Source organism: Protopterus annectens, chromosome 6.part1, assembly GCF_019279795.1.
Source record: "Protopterus annectens isolate FY-2018-M chromosome 6.part1, PAN1.0, whole genome shotgun sequence".
Classification (NCBI taxonomy): Eukaryota; Metazoa; Chordata; order Ceratodontiformes; family Protopteridae; genus Protopterus; species Protopterus annectens.
This window is the reverse complement of record NC_056738.1, coordinates 65310375-65334249: the sequence shown is the minus strand read 5'-3', so window position 1 is coordinate 65334249 and position 23875 is coordinate 65310375. Positions and strand designations below refer to the sequence as shown.

General features: G+C 39.7%; 1 protein-coding gene across 1 annotated transcript in view; it reads right to left on the bottom strand.

The window, feature by feature from the left end:
- BBS5 (Bardet-Biedl syndrome 5) overlaps positions 1-23875 on the bottom strand; it is a 793745-nt gene that overhangs the window by 762396 nt on the left and 7474 nt on the right. Inside the window, exons 2-3 of the mRNA XM_044075486.1 lie at positions 16233-16315; positions 753-818 (exon numbers count right to left, since the gene is read on the bottom strand). Coding sequence (XP_043931421.1) covers positions 753-818; positions 16233-16315 — 149 coding nt within the window. The remainder of the gene's footprint in view (positions 1-752; positions 819-16232; positions 16316-23875) is intronic.

Sequence of the window (23875 nt, the reverse complement as noted above, 5' to 3'; positions counted from 1 at the left end):
TCCACTGCAGAACCCTCATGCAGAACCTGACTGATGGCACTAGAAAGATCGCCGCAGCCATGGACCGGAAGGCCTGAGAACAAAGGCGGGCCTGTGGAGGAGACAGATCAAGAAGACATTGAACATGAGATCTGATGAGGTGTACCCGGCAAAGAGGGTGCGCTGCAATCTCCGACACACTGTCCAACTGGATCCTGGTAAAGTCTGAATTTTGGGAATGAATCAGGTTCGATTTTGGGAGATCCACTGTAATGCCTAACTGGTCGAATAGCTGGAGTAAGTACTGAGAGGCAGTGGCCAGATGATGCTTCTTGGAAGCTGTGAGGAGCCAGTCATCTAGGTACGGAAACACCTGGAATCTCTGCAATCTCAGGTGAGCTACGACTGCTGCCATGCACTTGGTGAAGACCTGGAGGGCTGTGGTGATACCAAAGGGCAGAGTCCTGAACTGGTAGTGATCGGCCCCTACTCGAAAGTGGAGATGTCTCCTGGAGCACCTGTCTACTTTTATATGACAGTACACGTCCTGCAGATCTATGGAACACATCCAATCATCCTTGTGCATCACAGGCTCGATGGAGTGGACAGTGACCATTCGGAACTTGGACTTCTTGACATTGAGAATGAGAAGAAACCATCTTTGACATATGAGGGAAGACAAAGATACTGTAATTCAGAAGCTTTAGAAATATGGCATACATCAAAAACCACCAGTGTGTTCACTTAAAAAAAAAACAGTATACTATACTTACAAAGGTTAACTCTAGGAAGTGCCAGGGAATGCCAAATTATTCGTAAATTAGTCACCAGTAGTTTACCTGAAAAGATAAAGTATTAAGTTTAAAACTCCATCTTTCATTTGGAAAACAATTGTTTACATCTTTCTATACTACAAGTAAACAATGAATACCACTGTGGCAATACATTTTAAGTGTAGCACACTATAACAAATATCACAAATAACCACATAATGCCTGTCCAAGAAGTTCAGATTATCCCATGATTGGCTAGTTTACTTCCTCTACTTCCTCTACCATTTTCAGAAGTAGTACCTATGTGTAGTACTTGCAAATATTCCAGCTACAGTAAGTCTACAAGCCTAAAGCAATGTATTCAGTATCGCAAAAGCAATTACAGACAGTTGATTTAAGAAGGTGTTACTTCGATTTATTCCTGAAATCATCAATGTTATTTGAGAACCTATTACTCCAAGTAAGTGATTCTATGCTGCTAGCTGAGTTTAGTCAAGGTACCTTCTCCTATGGTAGTGACAAAATGTGAGTATCATCAAAGTAATGTTAGCATCCTGACTTCCTTTCAATGAATATGATGATTCTCTTACATGTGAGGTTAATTTTAGTGGGAGGCACTGACCCGACATGACAATTCTGAACATTTGAGTAGCATAGTACCTCAGTTAATAAGCAGTAGCCAAGGGAACCTCTAAGAGATCACATTGGTAGGTATGCTTAATTACCAGCAATATAAAATCACATATTTTATTTTCATATTCCTGTAGCTTTTGTGTATTTTTGCTAAAAATGCTAATAAAGATAAGGAATACTTAATTTTGGGAATGATGACATTTTTCATTATAGGTAACCACAAAGAAATGCTGCAGAATGAAGCACAAATACCCAAAAATACACAGCACTGCAGGGAAGAAAACTAGTAAACGTCCGTACACCCTGAAATGATGACCAAGGCAATGCACAAACATATAAAAGATTTAATTACACAGTATCCACAAAAATATCCACACCAGATTAAGAGCTTTCGTTTCGTCCACGGAAACTTCATCAGAATAGTGCAGTTAATTAGCTCACAGTTTAAATACACAAGCAATGCATATAACTGGTTAAAAATAATTAAATGAAATTGAAATCCTTTAAAGAGACATGGTAAAAAAATGCCACTAAATATAAATGTGTGACAATACAATATATACAAGGTAAATAACACTTCATTGATATACTTTGTTGAATGACTGAAATAAATCATAATAAATTAGCGTTTGTTTTCAAAGCAGGGATTCTAGAAAAGTAATCATTTAACCCTGGACTAACACAGGCATCAAAAAACATTTGCCATATCATTTCCTGATATTCAAGTCTGGTTTCCCAGTCTCACCCTGTTCGGGGATTTGGATTTGCTCTGTAACCCAAAATTTAAACTTTGCTGTAGGACAAACCAAACTGTGCTTAAACAGGGCATTGGTAACTTTACCCCTGTTTAAATCATATACATGCCCGTATATTCTTTGTCTTAGGAATCTTTCAGTTTTACCTACATAGAATGCGTAGCAGGTGGTGCAATATGCCATGTATATAACTCACTTAGATGCACAATTATAATACCCATCAGTAGGAATAAACCTATTTAGACTGGGTAAAAATAATTCACAATTGTTAGCCAACATCCAACATTGGGCACAACTGCCACCCTTATTTTTACATGGTGTAAAGTTGTTACACCAAGCTACATTCTCAAACAAATTCTTTAAGTTGGCCCCTCTCCTATAGCTGACTTTGAAGGAATTCTGGAAAACTTTCAGAGTGTTTGGCATTATGGCAAACATGTTCCAATATTTAAAAATAAATTGTTTAATTTGTGAGGAGTCTTGGTTGTAACTTAACACACAGTAAATGTCCATTGCCCTAGAAAAACCCATATCATTAGTGTGTGTTCCTGCCATAGTCATATTTAAAGTAGCTGGGTATTAGTAACCCTACCCCTAATCAAAAGGTAACATTTAGAACCCAGACTGTCTATGATTTCCTTCTTAATGGTGTCAATAAGGGGTTTAGGGTATTCTCTACCTATAAACAAGCTCTCAACGAAATCTATTTTTTTTATCAAAACTCCTTTCTCAGGGGCTGCCCTCTTCATTTGGCCCTTCATGATATTCTTTTTTTGAAGTGAGGGTGATTGCTTTCAAAATGCAAATATGAGTTGGAAAAATATTATTTCCTGTAAATTTGAGACACAAAATTATTGTTCACTGTGTAAGCACGTCTAGGTCTGCAATGGATCCAATCTCCACTGTGCTGGTAAAGGAAAGGAAATTAGTGGTAGAGTCTAAGTATTCCATATCAATGGGCCCTGCATGCGCTCCAATATTTGCTAACTTGGTTCTCCTTTATTGGGAAACACACTACGTATTTAAGAGTGAGTTTTATAAACACATCCGTACATATTATTGTTACTTGGACAATATTTTTATTTTATGGGAAAGGTCTCAAGATCAAGTGGCAGCCTTTATTTTCTGTGGTTTCTTCCTTCTCCTACATCCTCTGTTCTTGGTCTTCTTCCCACCTTAAGGCTCAGCGGTATTAGTCATGTCTGTCTTGTAATATTACACACTTTCATCATTACAATTCCTTACATCTGTCTACCTGTGACTGAAATGGCCCTGCAGCTGTCCTCTTCCCCCACCCTTTTGCAGAGACTCAGCCTGCTACACATCCTGTCTAACTCATCTCACAGATCATGCACTCCATGTTCAGTAGTTACCCGTTCTTACCTCAATTTCTTCTTAACTTACTCATTAATTTAGTTTCACTATCAGCAACCTTACAATTCCCTGACTCAGCAACATAGCACTCATAATGAATACTGTTTACTAATCATCTCTCTGACGCTATCACAATAAATGTTAGCTCCTTATTCTTCTTTTAAACAAACTGGTTGCAGGCAACACCAATGTTTTGCCTACCACCATTAAAATTTTAAACATATTCAATGTTTAAGTAAATATATTCACAACACTCAGTCATCAAAAGCAGCATACAAAACCTTTATCACCTATTTCTAGCAGCTAACTCATTTATGCCTACTAACACCCACAGCTCCTTATGATACCTCAACATTTTTGGAGCTGGTTTCCTTAACTAATGGACCTCTAATTAATAACTGGCAGCTTAGGAAAGTAGAAGGTGTAATTAACACTAGAATTGTTAACCTATGATGTCCTGCAATGGAAATATTAATCAGTGTTTTTAATTGTTATTCACATTTTCATATTTAAAATAATATGGTCATAACTGCAGACCTACATGCCACTGTGGGTCATGGTGTGAAATGCCATAGTGGAAGACAGAAAAATGTACTACCCTTATCCATGTATATTACACTATACTGGAGATACGGATAGTTGTTTGCTAGCAAATACGCAGTGTATGTATATTAATATTTCCAAAACCAAGTGCCTTACAAATACTATATAGCATCAGGTGAAACTTAGATGATATTTGCATTGTAAATCATACAGCTTCAGAGACAGTGTTATTTATATTGTCAATTATTAAAACAAGCACTATTTTTTCATATTTCTGAGAATAACTCCATGAAGAAACACTCTGAAAGGAATTTCTTACTGTCAGATGAAAGCTCACATCTGGCTGAATAAACATATCCTGGTGCTATATATTCAGACTCTACAGCTCCCATAGCACGAGTAGCTAGTAATGTGATGTACAAAAATAAAGCACTGAGTATAGCCCAAGTGACCAGAGTTTGATTAGCAGCACAGGTGTCTGAGGTACTGGCAGGGGAGGGTGGTTATGCCAATCCTGGTTGGGGGGGGGGGTTCACTCTTAGTACACATTGTTGCGGTTTGAGTTTCCTAGTGGAAACTGGGGAAACAACTGTGAGGTACTTCTGCGTGGTGGCACAGTGCCCTGTCAGTTTCAGTCCCTTGTGGAAGTGAGAAGTAGTTCAATGCTCACACACACTCCACATGCTCCATCCACCCACCAAATTGACTTGGGCACTTGCAGGGAGTGGGAAAAAAAAGGTAAGAAACAATCACCAACAGCTCATCAACTCTGGATGGAAGTGGAAGGTTACAGACTGGGGGAGGCTAGGTTAGGTCTGGTTGACAAGAAGAGGTACTGGGGGCAGCTGATGACCAAACGTGTGCAGGCAAAAACAATGGCAAAAAAGCTTTCCAGAGTTGAAAATTTGTTGGTGGAACTTAAGACAACTATCTAATGCTGGATTGCTTTTTATGTATTAGAATATATTACAGTACTGATATAAAAACTGTGAATGCATTATCATTGTGAAGAGGACTTCTTGCTGATAACATTGCTGTTTGTACCTTTTTGATTACATTTACAATTTTTTTGTTTATGCTTTTTAACCTGATTTTTCAGAAAGTGCTCTGGAAAGTAAGAATGTACATATGCCATTACAGGTATTACATTCCAAACCTCAGAGGTGTTAATGATCCACCCTGTGCTCCTTCCATAATGAGTACATCAGTTCTAAAGCTTTGCCTTCACCCTGTAGTAGTCGCTCAAACAGGAAAACAGCACACATTATACTTAGCGGGACAAGAAAAAAAATGTGTTAACTGGTATAACGCACATAACAATAAGCTGTCTAAGCAATAACTTTTATCCTCTGGAAGTTTGACTATTAAAAGAAAAACTGACTGCACTATCAAAAATATGACTACAGTAAGAATAACTACTCTTCTCCTGACAACAAAGAAACATCTGCATCTTCAGATGTAATTGTCCAGTTAAACAGCCTAGTAAAGCCATTGTACTCCTCATCAAAAGCATGCACTGGGAAGGTCTGCTCCACAGGGTAGCAGAATAAAACCACGATAGGAGTTTGATAAGCATCTTGTTCAGATCATGGGGTTACCACAGAACACTAAAGGCTATGGTGTATCAGCTTTTTTACAGATCTGGCTTCCAGAAATGTTAAGTCAGAACTTCAGGACTGTGTGACTGATGAGGTACTGAAATAGAAACCATTCTACCATCAAACAAGACCTCACGTCACAGCAGCAACACTTTGTAACTGCAATTGGAAGCAGCAGGACTAACATGCAGCTTTGTCAGGTGATTCAAGACACCATAATCTGCTTTGATACTGATTAGTCATTACTTATGCTTGGTGGTTTGCCATAGGACAGCCTCCTGGACCCTTATGAAGCTGCTGAAAAAAGAAAAGCATATTCAAATTGCTGTATTCAGCTAGACTGCAACTGCTGTTTCAGGACAGCCCATTTCTTCTTTGTGATATTTCAAATGCACACTGTTCAACAAAGCCAATTAATTCAAGCGATGAACTGGATGCTCTGTAGTACTGTACTAGGGAAAAAAGTGGTCAACCTGGTGATACAGCAAGAAGACCAAACAGCTTAGAAGTGGAGCAGCAGCACTCATCTAAGATAATTGTTTTGACAGCTCAAGCAACGTTGAACTGGCTTCTGTGGCCTGTATTTAAAAGACAGTTTCTATTACGAGTCTTTCCTTTTACACTCTTCCTTTTGATGTCACTTTTCAAATTCTTTCTATTTTCTTTGAATAAAGAATGCTGTATTAGAATAAGCATAACATTTTTTCTACTAAGCGTGCACTAACATGCATGTAGTGCAAAGGGAGTTTGGTAGCAGACTATATTGTTCTGGTCTCACTTCACCTCGGGGAAGTGAGTGGCAGGTACTCCTAGAGACAGGGGTTAAGCTAACAGCTGAAAGGAGAGTCACAAGTGTCAGTCAGGTCTTGGACAGGGAAGCACTGTGATAGGAAGGGGTGGATTGGTTTCTGAGGGGAATACAACTAGTAGGATCACAGCAAGATACAATACTTCATTACTAAAGCATCACCTTCTGAATAAGCGAGTTTCCAAAAGTGATACACAGCAAAGACAGGTGGTGAACTGTGACTAAATATATGAAATATGAATGAATTATGGACAACTAATGTGAATCTTACACCAACACACAACAGAACAGTTATTAGTAACTGCTGTGTTCTGAAGCCTAGCACCGTGGCTAATACAGTTGGATGACAAGTATAAGTTTTATTTAAATTACTACATCATCTAGATGCATGATGTCTAAAAGCACTAGAAGGCAAGTTACACTAAAAAGAAGAGTCACTAGCTAAGCTCCACTTTGTAGTCATTTAACCATGTTTCGTAATATTCAGTTTCCTAAAAGAAAGTGAATACATTAGCTTGTTATTACCACCATATCAAACTTTATAACTGTTTAGAAAAGTTCATCTCTACAGTACCTTCCAGTAGCCTGTTTCAGAAAGCAATCAACTTTTTCATATATTCTGTGCTTTCTGCTTGAGTTGTAATGATTTCATATTATGCTTCATTTATTTACATGTGTCCCATTAACATGATATTCTTTAACTTGCAGCCTGTCCTATATGTTACTCAGTGTTGTACTGCATCATATTTCTATAAAGAGGCCACCTCAATAACAGAGATATTCAGAATGGAGATTAGAAAAATTTACAAAACACTAGTACATGGGCTGTGGCAAATATGTTTTGCAATGTACACAGTCATCTGAGTAAAGTATGAATCCATCAATGGTAACGCCAAAAAATTTGTGAAGCCATGTGATAACTAACAACGACCACAAGATAAGCATTTCTGTCACAGTTATTTGCAGACGTAATTGGTTATTCTATTACTTAGGTAGGCCACAATGTGATTTTGTGAGGAAGGCACCTTTTGTACCCAGTGAAATCACTGCCTTGTCAGTCATCAAGTTTGCTCTCTTCAGGGTGGTTGGAAGGCTGTACAGCCAAGCCTGTCTTGCCACTCAGAAAACTTCTTTTCTACCAGTATGAAGAAACTGGAGGGTCATTTCAAAGAAGGTTACTAAGATTACATTGTCTCTTGTTGCCAATCTGTCCAGTGGCGCTTATGGTACTGCAACTGTGGATGGTCCAGATTTCTTCTGCCCAAGATTAACTATGTGGATTATAATGAGGCCATGTAGATCATTTCTTATGTGCATCTTAAGTGCTGTGGCTTGGACCTGGGCTTTTCAAGATTACTAGAGGCTTGTCTTGACTTGAGCCCAATTATTCACCAGATCAAGAGGTCTTTGTTGAGATCAGGGGGTGTTTCCTGCCTAATATGAAAGAGGCATTGGTTGTTCCTCTTCTTAGGAAACTGTATACAATGTGGAGAAAGGGGACAAAAAATACAAAGAAAGGAAAACAATAGTGCATATGTTCAGTCTGGAAATGTAACTGTATAAAGAGTGACTGAATGATACAGAATGGCTGTGTTAAACTGATGTCAAAGAATGAATTTCAGCATCATATGTTTGTGAGATTTCTGGAAGATATGCAAAGAAATTTTAAAATTTGTTGTGGAAAGATATAAGATGGATATTTGGGTATGAAGAATGTCCAGGGATTGATGTGTTAATAAAAAAAAAAAAAAACTTTGGGATGTAATGGAAAGGAAGGTGGAGGGACTGTTGATGATGAATATTAAGACTTAAGTACAGCCTAATGAGAATTATTGCTATATCTGCACTTATAAAAGCAGCATAAAAAGTGCAGTCATTTGACTGTTCAAAAATATTGTTACAGTCAAGATGTGCATTATATTAGTGGGGCTCCCTAAGGAAACATATGCTTGATAACTATGACCCAAAAGAAAGACCTGGATTGAGGTAGGAAGTTCAACTTATATTGCTTTGCAAGGATATTTGGAGCGAGATTATGACTGTGTGGCTACAACCTGCCAAATAAGTATTGCTACAGAATCATGTGAATATGCAGAAAGTTATGGTAAATGTGCTTCTGGGGCAGTCCGCAATGTTTTGCTGTGTTTATCATGAAAGAGAACACTACTACTGGAAAGCTGCCTGGAAAAGCATTGGTTATTTAAATATTTTATTTTATGCTATTTATTAGTTAACTGATTTAGTGACTTGGTCTGTTCTAACTCTTTTCAGAAATGACCTAGGACACAAGGGCAATCATAGATGCCATATATAAGGGCAACAGGGTAGCATATTTTTAGGAGGTGGGAGTAAACCAGGGTACCCTGAGAAATCCACCTAAAATGTGGAGAAAAATCAAACTTCACAAAGAACACTTATCAGCAGTCAGGCCTGAGTCCCACATCCTTAAGCTATGAAGCACAGATTTTATCTACTAATTATTTATTTCACAAGAACCCCCCCCCCTCCCCAATGAAAATTACACTCTGCTGAAGCAACTAATTCAAAGAGGGAAGGAAAAGCTTCTCTAGCATGAAGTAAATTGCTCAAGGGGGACAGGATCACAGATAGGAGAAGACGTGAGTAAGAAAAGTCCCCTGAGAAAGGTTTTACACATTTAAGGGAGGCTAGGGGGAAAAAAAAAGTCCCAGCCAGAATGAATATTCAAAATGTCAAATGAATAAAATTTAATGGAGGAATAGTTAAAGCCTATGTCAAAAAATTCTGATGGAAACAGAACGATAGCTAGACAGATAGATAAATAGTTTAGCTTATTTATTTATGCATCCTTGTGCTTGTTTGTGTGTGTGTGTTTTGTTTCGCTGTATACCAGGAAAGTCCAACTGGGCAATAAGTGGAGCCCAAGAGACTCAGTATAACAGTAATAGAAGGAAGAGAAGGAATAAAGCTTGAGGCACTGGGGTGCAAAAGAGGTCTAAAGTAAACCTTTTTCATTTGTCCTTGTAACTTCTTTTCACATATAGCCTCTACAAGCAGAACAGACAGCAGATATGACTATCAATGGAACTGGATTAACTACACCGTCAGCTTTTATGCATGGAGATCCAGAAGGGTCCTTCCAGATGCCTAAGTTAAAATCCTCTGGTTTGGAAAATGTCAAAGAGAAATGGCTTGTATATAGGGTTGCAAAAAAGGCAGATTAATCTAGCTGGGCCAAAATGTGCTGTCTAAATCACCTTTACTTCAAAAAGCTTTGCCCTCTTAATAAACCTCATCAAAAGCTCTTTCGTTTGATGGCAGAGCCTTCTGCCTGGAAAAATATTTAAACAGCTAGTAATGTATGAAGATGCAAAAAGCTGTAATCTGGATGCTTCCATTTTTGAAAATCTTATTGGCCTTGGACAAACTGCATCATTTAGAGCACATTAGTAAACAAAGGCTATGTCTGGCTACTAAACAACTAGTTTTTCCTGGAATATAAACTACTGAGGAAGTTATTATTCTTGAACGCCTACTCCATCTTTCATTGCTTCTCAGAGGTGTAGCTAACTATACTAGTGCTAGGTGGCGTTCCCTGATCTGGCCCCCCCCCCCCCCCCCAGGTCAGACTTGAGGAAAAAAAGCTCTGCTACATTTGTAGCAAGTATATGCTATTAGTCCCCACAAAGACAGCTAAAGAGCTTAAGTTTTGAATTCAGCAAGTCCTGGGGGGAAAACACTTCTCTCCGTTTAAACTGTAACAAATGCTTCCTATGACTTTCTGCAAAAAACACATTCTTTTTCTGTTTAAACTGTAGCACACTGTTTGATACAGCTTATGCCACAAATGGAGTGCTAAAGTGCTTCAATTTATACTGCAAATGCAAAACCACTATTTAAATGCCAGTAGTGAACTGCAGACCAATCATATCTGCCAATTCTGCCCCCTAACACTTTGTGCCCAGGGATGCCACCACTTTACCATCTTCCCCAGTTACGCTACTGCTGTTTCTCTCTATAAAGAGTAAAAGTGAATTCCCCCCTTGCTTACCAAACAAGGGCCATGTTGTCAGAGCTCTTTTAGGATGGAATTGCTGGAAGACTGAGACAAAAAAGCACTTAGGGTTACCACCTGTCCCACTTTGCGAGGGACAGTCCCTCTTTAGGCAGTTGTGTCCTGCGAAAAAAATCAAAAAGTAGCAAATGTCCTGAGATTTCAGGACAAAAATATTTCCTAAGTCTTCTTTAATAGTTGCATAAAACAATTATTTTATATATGAAACTTCTATATGTTATGTGAAGTAGCATAAGCAATTCAAATGTTACTAGAATAAGCTTTTATTTGTGCAAAAAAGTAAAGTTCTGAACTATGCACAGCTGTAGGTATGTTTTGTCTTGGAAAATCTGACATTTCTACAGAACATGTCCCACTTTGGGCATTTGAAAAGGTGGCAACCCTAAAAGCACTGCTGTCATTTCTAGGACACTAAAGTGCAAGTGAGCCTCCTGGTTAGACCACAGTTCTTAGGCCACTCCTCCCCTCAAATGGCTACCTCCCACTCAACAGAAGGCACTTCCACTCTGATAGTGATCACTAGAATCTCTGGAGTAAATGGTCACCTCATTAGCAAGTGGACTGTAGCAAACTGCCATAGCAAAGCAGTTTGTCATACTTTTGACAACTTTATTGTTATATTTCAGGGAATCCTTCTCTGATTACCACTAAGCTTTGAGTGCAAAGGGGGCCTGCCATTTAATCTCTGGCATGAAGCCACTGCTGCAATCAGCCCCAGGGCTCTGAGATGTAAGATGCTCATGGGAAGTGACTTCACCAAAAGTATATGAACTGCTCCTAATCTGTCCTGAACCTTCTCTAGGATTAAAAATGCCTGACAATTCTTATCTAGGGAATAGCCTATGAACAACAGCACCTGTAATGGTGAATATTGAGGCTTTACTAAGCTCATTGTAGCCCCTAAGGAACAAAGCATGTGAAGCAGATTCTCACCTTTGTATTTTAAAATTGTCCCCTTGACACTAGGATTTCACATGGGAAAGTGAACACTGATTACCCTGCAGACTGATGTCAGCCGCAGTTGCTACTGCCAAACACCTCAGGCTTATCCTGGGGTCCAAGGTAAGTCTGAAGGGAAGACTTTGAAACTGTTAATTACTTGCTCCTATTCAAAAGCGAAGGAATTTCCTCAACTGCTCTGCAATCTTTATGGGTATTAAAGTATCAGGAAGACCCACCAACTACATCCATTCTCCTCTAGGCAGAAAAGAACTCACTGAGGAAAAGATGTATAGACTGCTGAAGTCTGGAATGGGTTTGAAGTTAATTTTTCTTTTTGGCAGTAAAACAGACTGACATAATATCTACATCAGTTGTGGTTTGATGGGACCTCATGGACTGTCACTTTGTCAAAGAGCTTTTGCAGCTGCTTCTTTGTCTGATGTTTTAGGTGGGTCATACACCTGAAAAGGGCACAGAAGAGGAATGTATGGGGAAAAGAAAGGTAAAAGAACACAGCCAATTTCTGTGGTATCCTTTGCCCATCTCTCCTTGGTTATGGTAAACCAAGATGGGGCAAGGAGGGAGAATCTCCCTTCTACCACCTCCAAAGGAAGGTGGTCAGAAGAAGAAGAATGAGGACTGCTATGGTCCACTGTAAGGTTGGCCTTGGCTGTCTGAGAATGGCAATGACCATGTTTTCTGGGCCAGTGATGTTGCTGGACCCCAGCTGTGGAAGTCTGGAGAGATGTTATTGCCTCCTGCTGCTGCTGTGGCCACTGAACAGTCTTTGTTTACCCTTCTGCATTCAAGAAAAAGAATGCTGCTCTGGATGAAATTAACTCATACAAACAAAAATGTCTGCTCCTTGTCTTTCATACTTTTTAGATACTCGTTAATTCAGAAAACTTGTCAAAGTGCTGTCAGGAATACCTGTCAGTGACTACACAAGAACCCATTTGGTTAGCAGCCCCATTCACAGTACTGTGTGCACATGGACCATCACAATGTCCATTGCCTGAATCTTGATGGCATTTTTCAAGGGACCTTCAGGATGCTGATTTTCATAAGTCTGGAAATAAAACATATGTATTAGTTAAATACCCTCAAAGACAGCATGAATTATGTGAACATGTGCTTTCCAAGGAGGTTTATTGTACTGAATTCCCTAAAATGTGAATGTAATGCTGGGATTTGAGGAGGTGGGTTTCTCCTTAAGTCGGCGGATAAGATAGTACTGTTAGGTTTAGGACTGACTGTCGAAAGGGCACAGTTCTTTTATGGATAGAAAACTCAATTTGCCTTCCTAGGAACAGGGGTCATAATGAATGGATGCTCACAAGCAAGGGATGTGACATCATGCATAATATCTACCAGTGAGAATTACCATCCAGTTAGACTACTTTTAGGCAGACAGACTATCTGGAGACATCTCTGGGAAAAGAAGACTGCTTCTGAAGGTTAGCTACCCTTTCCCTGCATTAAGCATAGTGCTACTATACATTCTGGTTCATATGCAGGAAATGGAGGAGAAGCAGTGTATTCCTCTTCATATTTGTTCTAGGTAAACAGATCTAAATCCTGCCCTAGCTGTCTAGTTTTAGCAGTGCAATTTTTTGCATCAGTCTTGCTCTAGTGACACTGCTTCTAAAGAAAAATGGGGATCTCTTGGTAGCCTTCCCATCTTCAAGACAGGGAGACTGGAGGAGAATGTGGGTGGAAAGGGGAAGTGGAACAAGAGCCTGTCTCTACCAGGGTGGAGTCTCAGTACGGAGGAATATAGCAGCTTGAGAGAACCATGCAAGTGTAGCAGAATTCTCTCTAGCGGGACATTGAGTGTGCAGCCATTTTTCTTTTTCAATATTTTATTTCCAACAAATTAATTCCTACGTACATGATTGAATGATTACAGGAAAAGGCATAAGAATGACTGGGCATTTTTTTTTATTTTATTATGTATTAACTAAATAGACTGATCCTTAGACCATTTTCAGCACTACCCCCAGTCTAAAATGGCAAGGGTAAATACAACATATAAAACAGTTGGATAATTTACTATAGACAATTAACCAGCATATTTTTGAGTGGTAGCAGGAAACCAGAGTACCCATAGAAAACCTGTTTAGACATGGAGAACAGGCAGACTCCATACAAACAGTGCCCAGAAGTTAGGAGTAAACCCCAGACATGGCAGCTAAGGCAAAGAACTTTCCAACAAGCCACTGTGCTGCTATACTCTTTCTGGTCCAAGACAGGATGGAAGATAATGATATCAGTGCAAAGGTGATAAATGGAAATTTGGGAAGAGACTGAATTGATGGAGACAAATGAGAAGTGAGTGCATAACATGCATCTAGATGGAGGCAGCTTTAATCCATACATGAGGAAATATTTCTTAACAGACAAGGTAGTGAGTAGATGAAATGAACTGCCAGTATAGGTGTGCTGAAGAGCAAAACCAAAAGCCGATTCAAAAAGGCTTAGGACAGGTGGAAGGGAGATAAGAACAGGGTATAGCTGAGGGAGTACTACTATCTACAACTACTGGGCAGATTATCAATACCACAATGTCTATTGTCAGGAGCTGTACATATAAACATAACACATATGTTTATAACTTTGACTGGAGAACAAACGTTCTCCAGCAGGGTGTTAATCTACAGGTAATGCCTGATGAAAAATGAGCCAGACACTTCACAGCAGCAAACCAAGCTGCAGTGGAGCTCAAACTGAAAGTAACATAACGTCTGCCATTATTTTAACTTTGCTAAGCAGTGCTTTTGCTGTTTATCAAGTGTAAAATAAAAGAAAAAAGTGTGTCTTTTTATGTCTATATGCATGTATGAGTGAAAGCGAGATCGATTGAGCTGCTATTTTGCACTCACTAAGGAGTGCTTTTGCTGTTTAGCAAGTGTAAAAGTAAATGAATAATAAAAAGTGAGTGTGTGCATGTGCGTTTATGTTTCTATCTTCGTGTGTGAGTGCATGTGTGCTTGCATGCATGAAAGCGGAAGTGCATGTCTGAACAGTGAGAGCGACTGAGGTTTGCATACCTCTCATCCTCTTAGCTCAAGATATCACCATAAAGCTAAAGTAAAGGGGGGACAAAGGCTCAAATAGGGACAGATTTTAAATATTTCTCTTATAAAATTGCAAAGTTTCTGTAATGATAGGGTTTGTGTGAGCATGCATTTTCTGAAGTGTGCATGTATGTATGTGTGTGAGAGAGAGAGACAGAGAGAGAGCATGAGTGAGAATGATCAACCACTGGCAGCAGCAGTAGAAGTCTGCATACCTCAACCTCTTAGCTCAAAAAACGTCTAGATAAAGCCTAAAATAAATGGGAACAAAGGCTCAAAAATAGGAAGAGATTTTTAAATATTGCTCTTACAAAATTAGAAAGTTGCTTAAACAACATGATTTGTAGTAGCATGAATTTTCTGAAGGAAACAGTCTGAAAATCAAATGTGTGTAATTATTTAGTGACTTTAATCCCCAATGACTGGCAGCAGACCACACATTTTAGGAGTAAAGGACCAAAATATGAAGTAAGTATATAGATATTTTTAACATGTTATATTTTGGATGTAAAACACTTCCTCCAACACCATTTATATACACTACAGCAAGTATGAAGTATTAGGCCGAGGAACTATTTTACATCAAAAATATATAAAAAAAAATAGTAATAAAAAATAAGTAAGTAAATAAAACACAACTTTAAAGACAGCTCATTCTCTAATTGCAATAATGCCCTCCAGGGTAAGTGTTATTGTGTAAATAACACCCTTCCAGTGGTGTAGAGGCCCTCCGCCTGTGCCGTCAAGTCTCATAACTCCCCTGGGCAGGCATTATTTACACAGCAACACACACCCTGTTGGGCATTATTGCTTGTAAATAGAACCCCATCTGCTTAATCCTATAAAAATCTTCCTCAAAGCAAGATCAGCTATGCATTAATAATGTAAGTCCTGTGAGATGGGAAAGAATTGAAAAGACAGTTAAAGGGAACCTCAGGGCAACCTATGACAATTGCCAATAACATGAGAATGGACTAAGTGGACCACCGGACTAACAACTTGTCCGGGTACTAGTCTGAGAAAGACTATTATGAAATAAGATATAAGCATCTCTTCCTGAAGCAGGAAATGAAATACATTAATAAGCACAGACAGTGGGAGTTGCAGGTCACTGTCTTAGAAATAATGTTAGCCAAGGTCTATATTTATGGCAAAAACAAGCATATTTATACTGTGAGCAGTGGTTAGAAGACCACCTTTAAAAACTGGGCTTAGACATTGTAATGCAATGTAAATTGTGAGCAACTATCAGATGTTGTAATTCCACACTGTCAAAGTTTAGTGGAATTAACAATATAAAACATAATAAACAAAAACTTTAGTTATATGGAAAGGGCATTCAGTCTTACCAGACTGGAAACTGTAATAGCGTTACCCTCTGTCACACTCAGAACCTCTTTGCTTTACATGTTGTCATCTTGCTCAATTAAATGTATATTCCTTGTTAAAGATTCAATGTGAGTCAGAAGTTACAGCTGTCCTCACCAAAACTTCTGCATGTGAAGTGCAAGTTGGCTTAATGGTTAAGGAGTTACCTCACAAGGTACAAGGTTTGGTTCTCACGTTTGAGAGGTTTGGCTAAAATTAAAAATCCCCTGTGGTCATTAACCCAGTGATAACGTATGAACCTGATTTCACAGAAGACTGCAATGAAACTGGCCAAAATTTGTTATTGAAGTTATGATACGTTTCTTACCTCTGTCACCATTGTTTCCCTTTGTGTCTTCAATAGAATCTAAACAATCAATACAAACTTCTCCTGGTCTCATTTTCATTTGCCTACAAGAAAACAAAAGACATGTTTGCAGTCACATTACTTATAAAACGTTGCACTTTCTTCCATTTTACTGACACTTTGAACCTTAAGTGCTTGTGTACAAAAACATATGCATAAGTTGTATATGCCTTGTTACAGATTTAAAAAAGTCACAAAGCACAAACTGAAGCAGATGAACACAAAAGCCAGAATAAGTAGCTGAATTGAACCCACTCAAAGTATTGCAGGCTGCAAATCACCACACAGTTGTAGAATGCAGAATCCATAATTTCATAGTATAGTACTAGGCTATCTGCCCTGGGGCATTTGTAAGCCTAGCCATAGTGATGTGGCTTTTGCCACCCCATGAAATGGTACAAAAAATGTACAGAATAAATTTAGAATACTGTGCCTCTGTCTAGTAGTGACACAATGAAGGTCCCCTTATATAACAGAATTAGTTTACTGTGCCCCTGTCTAGCAGTGACACAAATGTGACCCCTGGGGTAAACTTACGATCTCCCATCCACTCATCAAGATTTCTCTTGAAGAGAGTCAGTGAGGGGCTCTGCCTAATACGAACTGGGATCTTGTTCCAAAGCATGGGAAGCCTCTGGGTTATGAATCTATCTCTCCAGCATGTCCTATTCATACTTGTGCCGAGGTTTAAGTCTTTAGCTTTAGTCTTTATTAACTTCAGACAAAAAAATCCAAGGATGAGCGCTTTCATCCAGAAAGATCTAGACTTCATCAGACAATTTACCCCACATAGTTACTTCCTTCTTATACAGTCCAAACAGGAAGTTCCACCCAGTTATAAACTAATTAATTATGTCATTAAAAGTACAATATTTACAGTCACTGAATTTAAAAAGCAGACAAACTATACAAACTGAAAAAGTTCATGGAACACACCACCCTAAAAACACACTATATATAAACACTGCTTCATAAAAATAATAATTTACAATAAATATTTAAATATGTTGAATGTGTTAAAACAATAAATATGTGTGATTAAATACTAAAAACTAGATATAGTAGAAAATGTTAAGAGAAATAAATACACTTAACATAAATACTAAACATGTGATATTAAAATGTTAAAATGCATAATGGAGATATATATATATACACACACACACACACACACACACACACATACACACACACACACATTTTATCTTTCTAGTGCATCTAGTTTTAAAATTGGGATAACTGAAATATGCTCATTCAGGCCTGGCCAGTTCCCTGCATTCAAACGTAATTGCCAGTATAATTCTCTTTTCTCAAGTAATAGTGACCATGCACCACCCCTCATGTTGGTACTGATATTGTCCATAATAAAAAATTGGAACTTATGGTCCTTATACTCCAAAACATGTTTGCTAAGAGAATGTTTCTTTTTTATTCCTTATGTCATATAGGTGTTCGTATATGTGATTTTTTTAACTTTCTGTGCCATGTGTACCACCTGTTCTTGCTTTTACATAGGCAAGACTGACAGAAAGTTAAAAAATCGCATATACGATAAATGGTAAATTGTCCGATGAAGTCTACATCTTTCTGGACGAAAACGCTCATCCTTGGATGTTTTGTCTGAAGTTAATAAAGTGGATTCTGCATTCTACAACTGTGTGGTGATTTGCAGCCTGCAATACTTTGAGTGGGTTCAATTCAGCTACTTCTTCTGGCTTTTGTGTTCATTTGTTACAGATTTGGATGGAGGAGTATTACAAAAGGAAAAATTCTTACAACGTTGTCAATAGTAAATAGTATACATTCTGTAGTATTAATTACAGTCCTCTAAAACCATGCAGTGTATATACTTAACTTAGAATACATTACTGAGAGTTCTGCATACCTATTCTAAATAATAATGAAATAGCATGTACTGAATGTGAACATTATCAGTTCCGAATACCCAGAGTATTAATTACTCACCATAGACATAAAAAGTAAATATTCATGCAGTACAAATGCTCAGATCTGCTCTGAGCTACATCAGAATGGCATTAAATATACTGATCCCAAGGATATTGCCAATATCCTGGCAGATCGATTTAGTGCCAACTTCACCCCCCTCTCACCCCCTAAAGGGCCCATCTCAATACCAAAAGATTGCCAAATTCCGATAATCACAGCCACACAGGTAGAAACATCACTCTCCAAAACTAAGAATACAGCATCCATGGGACCAGATGACATCCCAGGCTGTGTACTACATGAACTACAAAATGAACTGGCACCCCATCTAAGTGTCCTGTTTAATCATAGCCTCTCCTCAGGCTTCGTGCCCACTGAGTGGCACACAACTACAGTTATCCCGCTCCACAAGGGAGGATCCGCCTTGGATCCCGGGAACTACCGTCCCATTAGTCTGACAAGCCTGATCTGCAAGGGCATGGAACGCATTATCATGGAACTTATAATTAAAGACATTGGCAACCTTCAAACACTGGACCCCACCCAGTTTGGGTTTGTGAAGGGCCGATCTTGTCTCCTGAATCTGACTGACTTCTTCAACTCAGTCTCCAGAGCTGTGGACGAGGGTAAGGCGGTCCACACAGCCTATCTGGACCTCGCCAAGGCCTTTGACACCATCCCCCACTCTGGAATCATAGATAAACTTACTAAGCTGGGCATAAATCCCTACGTCACTCGATGGGTTGCCAACTGGCTTACTGACAGAACCCAGACTGTAAAAGTAGCAGACTCTGAATACAGCTCCAGACAAGTGACAAGTGGAGTACCTCAGGGTTCAGTCCTGGGACCACTCTTGTTTGGCATCTACTTCTCTGAAGTACAAGCCGACATGAAGGGACTCTGGCTAACAAAGTTTGCAGATGACTGCTAACTGGGAGCCATTATTGAATCCCTAAATTATGTGGATATTCTACAAAAGGGCCTTACAGAAACAGATGCCTAGTGCCAGAGCCATGGGCTCAAGCTTAATGCCAAGAAATGTATAGTTATCCCCTTTGGAAAAAAACATGTACCCATGAACTACCACATAGGTGGCAGGACACTAAACATCAAAAGTGTGATGAGGGACTTAGGGACACAAGTGGACAGTGGTCTCACTTTCGATAACCACATCGCCACAACAGTCAGGAAATCCTTCTATGTGGCACACCTCATCACTAAGGGCTTTTAATCCAGAAAAAAAAAAGAGGTCATTGTCCCACTGTACTCATCCCTCATTAGACCCATTATAGAGTATAATGCCCCATTTGGTATGTACCTCACAAGACATCTGCAACAGCTGGAAAGGCCACAGAAATACCTCACTAAAAGAATCACAGGCCTAAAGCAGATGCCATATGCTGACCGTCTAAAAAAACTCCAGCTACACTCTGTGGCATATCTACTCAGAGGCGATCTCTGCTTAACATACAACGCCATGTCAAACCCTGAGCTGTTGGACATGCTCCACTTAAAGAAATCCCAATCCCTCAGAGCCACATGCTCCATGGATCTAAACCTTATCATCACAATGAACAAAACATGCTGGAAGGATAGGTTCCTGACCCAGAGACTCCCCATACTCTGGAATAGACTGCCCATACATGTCAAGCAGAGCGCCTCATTGGCCCTCTTCAAAAGGAACCTTGATGATTGGATGGGAGATAGGAAATTCACCCCGGGGATCATGTCAGTCACCCTGCTAGACAGGGGCCCCATGGATCTAAACCTTATCATCACAATGAACAAAACATGCTGGAAGGATAGGTTCCTGACCCAGAGACTCCCCATACTCTGGAACAGACTGCCCATACATGTCAAGCAGAGCGCCTCATTGGCCCTCTTCAAAAGGAACCTTGATGATTGGATGGGAGATAGGAAATTCACCCCGGGGATCATGTCAGTCACCCTGCTAGACAGGGGCCCAGAGAAGTAAATATTGTGGGAAGAAATTTCCAGGGAATTGTTATGGCTAGGCTTGCATAGGCCTTAGGGCCGATAGCCTAGTACCAACCTATGAACCCAAAAGGGGAATACATTTAGTTAAACAACCTGGGAACTAACAAGGCGAGAAACAAATGAAAAAGACAAAACTACAGCCCCCAGCCTCCCCTTCAGTTTTTGCTACTCTTTATCTACCAGTCTCAACAAAAATGTAGGGATCATGTCAGTCACCCTGCTAGACAGGGGCCCAGAGAAGTAAATATTGTGGGAAGAAATTTCCAAGGAATTGTTATGGCTAGGCTTGCATAGGCCTTAGGGCCGATAGCCTAGTACCAACCTATGAACCCAAAAGGGGAATACATTTAGTTAAACAACCTGGGAACTAACAAGGCGAGAAACAAATGAAAAAGACAAAACTACAGCCCCTAGCCTCCCCTTCAGTTTTTGCTACTCTTTATCTACCAGTCTCAACAAAAATGTACAGAAATTTGCAATATACATTGAATATAATACTTCTGAATGAGAACTGACATTTATATTTACTATCATACAGTTGGCCCTTGGTTTTTTAGTCCATTCATCTAAGCAAAGAACAGCTGAATGCTTCCAGGTATTGGGCAGCAGAATTACTGCACACAGCAACACAGCGTTCGGATGTCAACTTTCTCTTTAATACTCTTTTTCAGTTGAAAAACTGATGAATTTCAAGTAAACAAGAATGCCTGACTGAGAAACTGCTGATACAAACTACAAACATAATAGTAAATTAAATCTGGTGCATAACTAAGCAAGACCACAGCAAGTTATGAAGATCTCCTGCAGAAGTCCACACTTTGGACAGCAGCTGGTTACTCTAACATATAGCCTCCTGTTAAATTTTGGGGTAAAGTAAGACATAAACCAAATATTCAGCCTCATGGGTTTCCATCATGGCAAAGGAATTACTCTGAAAGATGACTGCCAAATGGTCATGACAGTATTGATTTCATATAAATTAGGTAAAAGACATCAACAGAATTTGTCAGCTTTCAAAGGAGAAACTCAACAGTAAATAGCTTCATTTAAACCACATGATTAAAGACAAGAGCTATTTTCATTGTTTTCTTTTGACCAGTTAGATAATGCATTTAGCCACATGTCCTTCTATATCACTGTTGCAGTATTTAAAACAGAAGGGATCTCCCTCCCAGGGCAGCCTGATGCTCAGCCAGTATACCAAAGCCTAACTATCTTGTATGTGCTGTATGTCACACCTATGTTCCCCACACACACCATAGGGCATAAAAGGGACATATGGATGTAGCTATCCAGACCTTCTTTGCCACCAGTTTGAAAGCCATTATTGCTAGTTGGACTGAACACCTTATTTCTGTCCTGAATACCCAGCTGCCAGACAAGTACCTTTTTTTCTTTTCTTGGTCTTACATTTTATTTTAATACCTAGAGTTCATGTCATCCAAGAAGGGAAAATGTCAGTGTGGGAGGCAGATTCCTCATAAGGATAGTCACAACCAGTGTTTTTTTGTTTGGGTGCTTCCCACGGCCATACCTCTTGTATAATCTGTAAGGTATTTGTGCCTAAGGCACTCAGAAGCTGTTTGTTTTCCCTGGTCATTTATCTTGAAAACCAATGGCTTAAACAGTTTGCCCAGACTACCATGGTGGAATCCTTTAACCCAGAGATACTCCCGCTAGGTATGAAGAAGGCAAGAAGTCTTGGCCAGATTCTTTACCTGTCTAGCGTCCACCGGACTTCCCTCGAAGCGGATAATAGCTCTGTAGGTCATTCAGTGTCCACATCGGATTCCTATGAGATGACCCCTTTTGCATGTCCCCTGAGGCTTTGCAGGTATCGGCTCCGGATGTCGAGGGGAAACCGTAGTTGATTATCTTGGACAGTCCTAGAGGGATTCTGCAGATATTGGTCAGGAAGGAGGTTCCAAGTTCTCTTACTGAATTTCACCAAGAATCGGAACACCCAGTCCTTTCCAAGAAAAGACAAAAAATGAAGCATGTTTTGGTCCATCCTATGGATCCTCAGAGGGAATGGCTAGAGTTTACTCAAGGCTTGTTTTCTGCCTTGATGGCCCTGAAGCCTCCTCAAGGGGTTTTGTACCGGCTCCTCCTTGGATCTCTACTCCTTCTAAATGGCTGAGGGACTGGATTCCTCAGATGAGGATTCAGTGTCTGATGAGGGGGTCTTTGTCCTATTCTTCACAAATGCCTTCACCTTTGGCTTATGGTTCTGATGGGGAAGAGTCTTTTAGCCCCGAGTCTCCTTTTGGGGAATTGTCCTTTGGGAACACAACTGCTAGGATGATGGAATACTTTAAGTGGGATTCTTCTCAAGTGTCTGACATTCAGAGGAGATATTGTAAGTTGCATCAGGTGGATACTCCTAAACCATTGGCCATTTCTCCTATGTTGGCTGCCTTGTTAGATACTTTCATTGCTGCTTCCAAGTCTCTTGATTCTCAGCCTTCTGCTTCTAAGAAACCTGATAGGTGATAGTCAATTTTTATTTAAATGACCTTCTGCTGATCCTGCCATGGTGTCGGTCTCCTCTGACAAACCTTCTAAGCTTTTGCACTCTTCCAAACTTTTGCCTTCTGATAAGGAGAGTAGGGTAACGGCGAGGTTCGGTAAGAAAGTTTACACTGCTTCTACTTTGGCCTTTAGGACTGTTAATAACCAGAACCACATGACCAGGTATTCTCTAGCCTTGATTGTTTCAAGTTATTTCTGACCTCCCCGATTCTGAAGGCAAATCCTCTGCCTTACCAATTTTAGGTTCTGCTTCTCAAGTGGCTGGCCACTCTATTAAGTGTAGCAATGATGCTACTGATGCCTCTTCCAGGGCTGCAGCTTTTGGGTTTGTTATGAGATGCTATTCTTGGCTTCGTCTCCAGTCTCTGACTGAAGACATTAAGGCCAAGTTGTTAGATGCTTCTTTGGATAATAAACATATTTTTGGGATTGCTTCAAGAGAAAGACAAAACCTTGCAGAACCTTAAACATATTTTTGCCTCTCCTAACCCTAAGTTTCAGAGGAATTATCCTTCTAGATCTGATTTTGTTCACAGACAACCCCACCGGGCCTCCAAGGGCAGGAAGGGTGATAGGCAGGCCATCTCTACTAAGGCTTCTCAGATTTATGTGGCCCAGAAGCCTCCTTTATCTGATAAGCCTGCTTCTCTTTGACAATTCACCCCCCCCCCTTAGACCAGGTTCCTTTGTCCCTTGAGCTTTCCCTTTGTCTTTCAAATTAGCATCTCATCACTTCAGACTCTTGGGTTCTTTCTATCATCTGTCAGGCTTACTTCATGGTACGGAAATCTCTCCCTTCTTTTTCAAGGATTTCTCGACCTTCTCTGGAGCAACTTCCTCATTTCCCAGAGGTTCTAGTGTCCTTAATGAACCAAGGAACCATCCAACCTGTCCACCCTTCCCAAGTGTGAAAGGGTTTTTATTCCAGGATTTTCCTGGTTCCTTGAAAGGAGGGCATTTGGAGACATATTCTGGATCAATCCCTGCTCAACACCTTTCTCAATGTCCCTTCTTTTTGGATGCTTACTCTTCAGACCTTGTTTCTTCTTTGACTACCCTAGGCTTTTCTGGTGTCTTTGGATCTGAAAGATGCTTATCTTCATATCCCTATTCACCTTCTTTTCAGG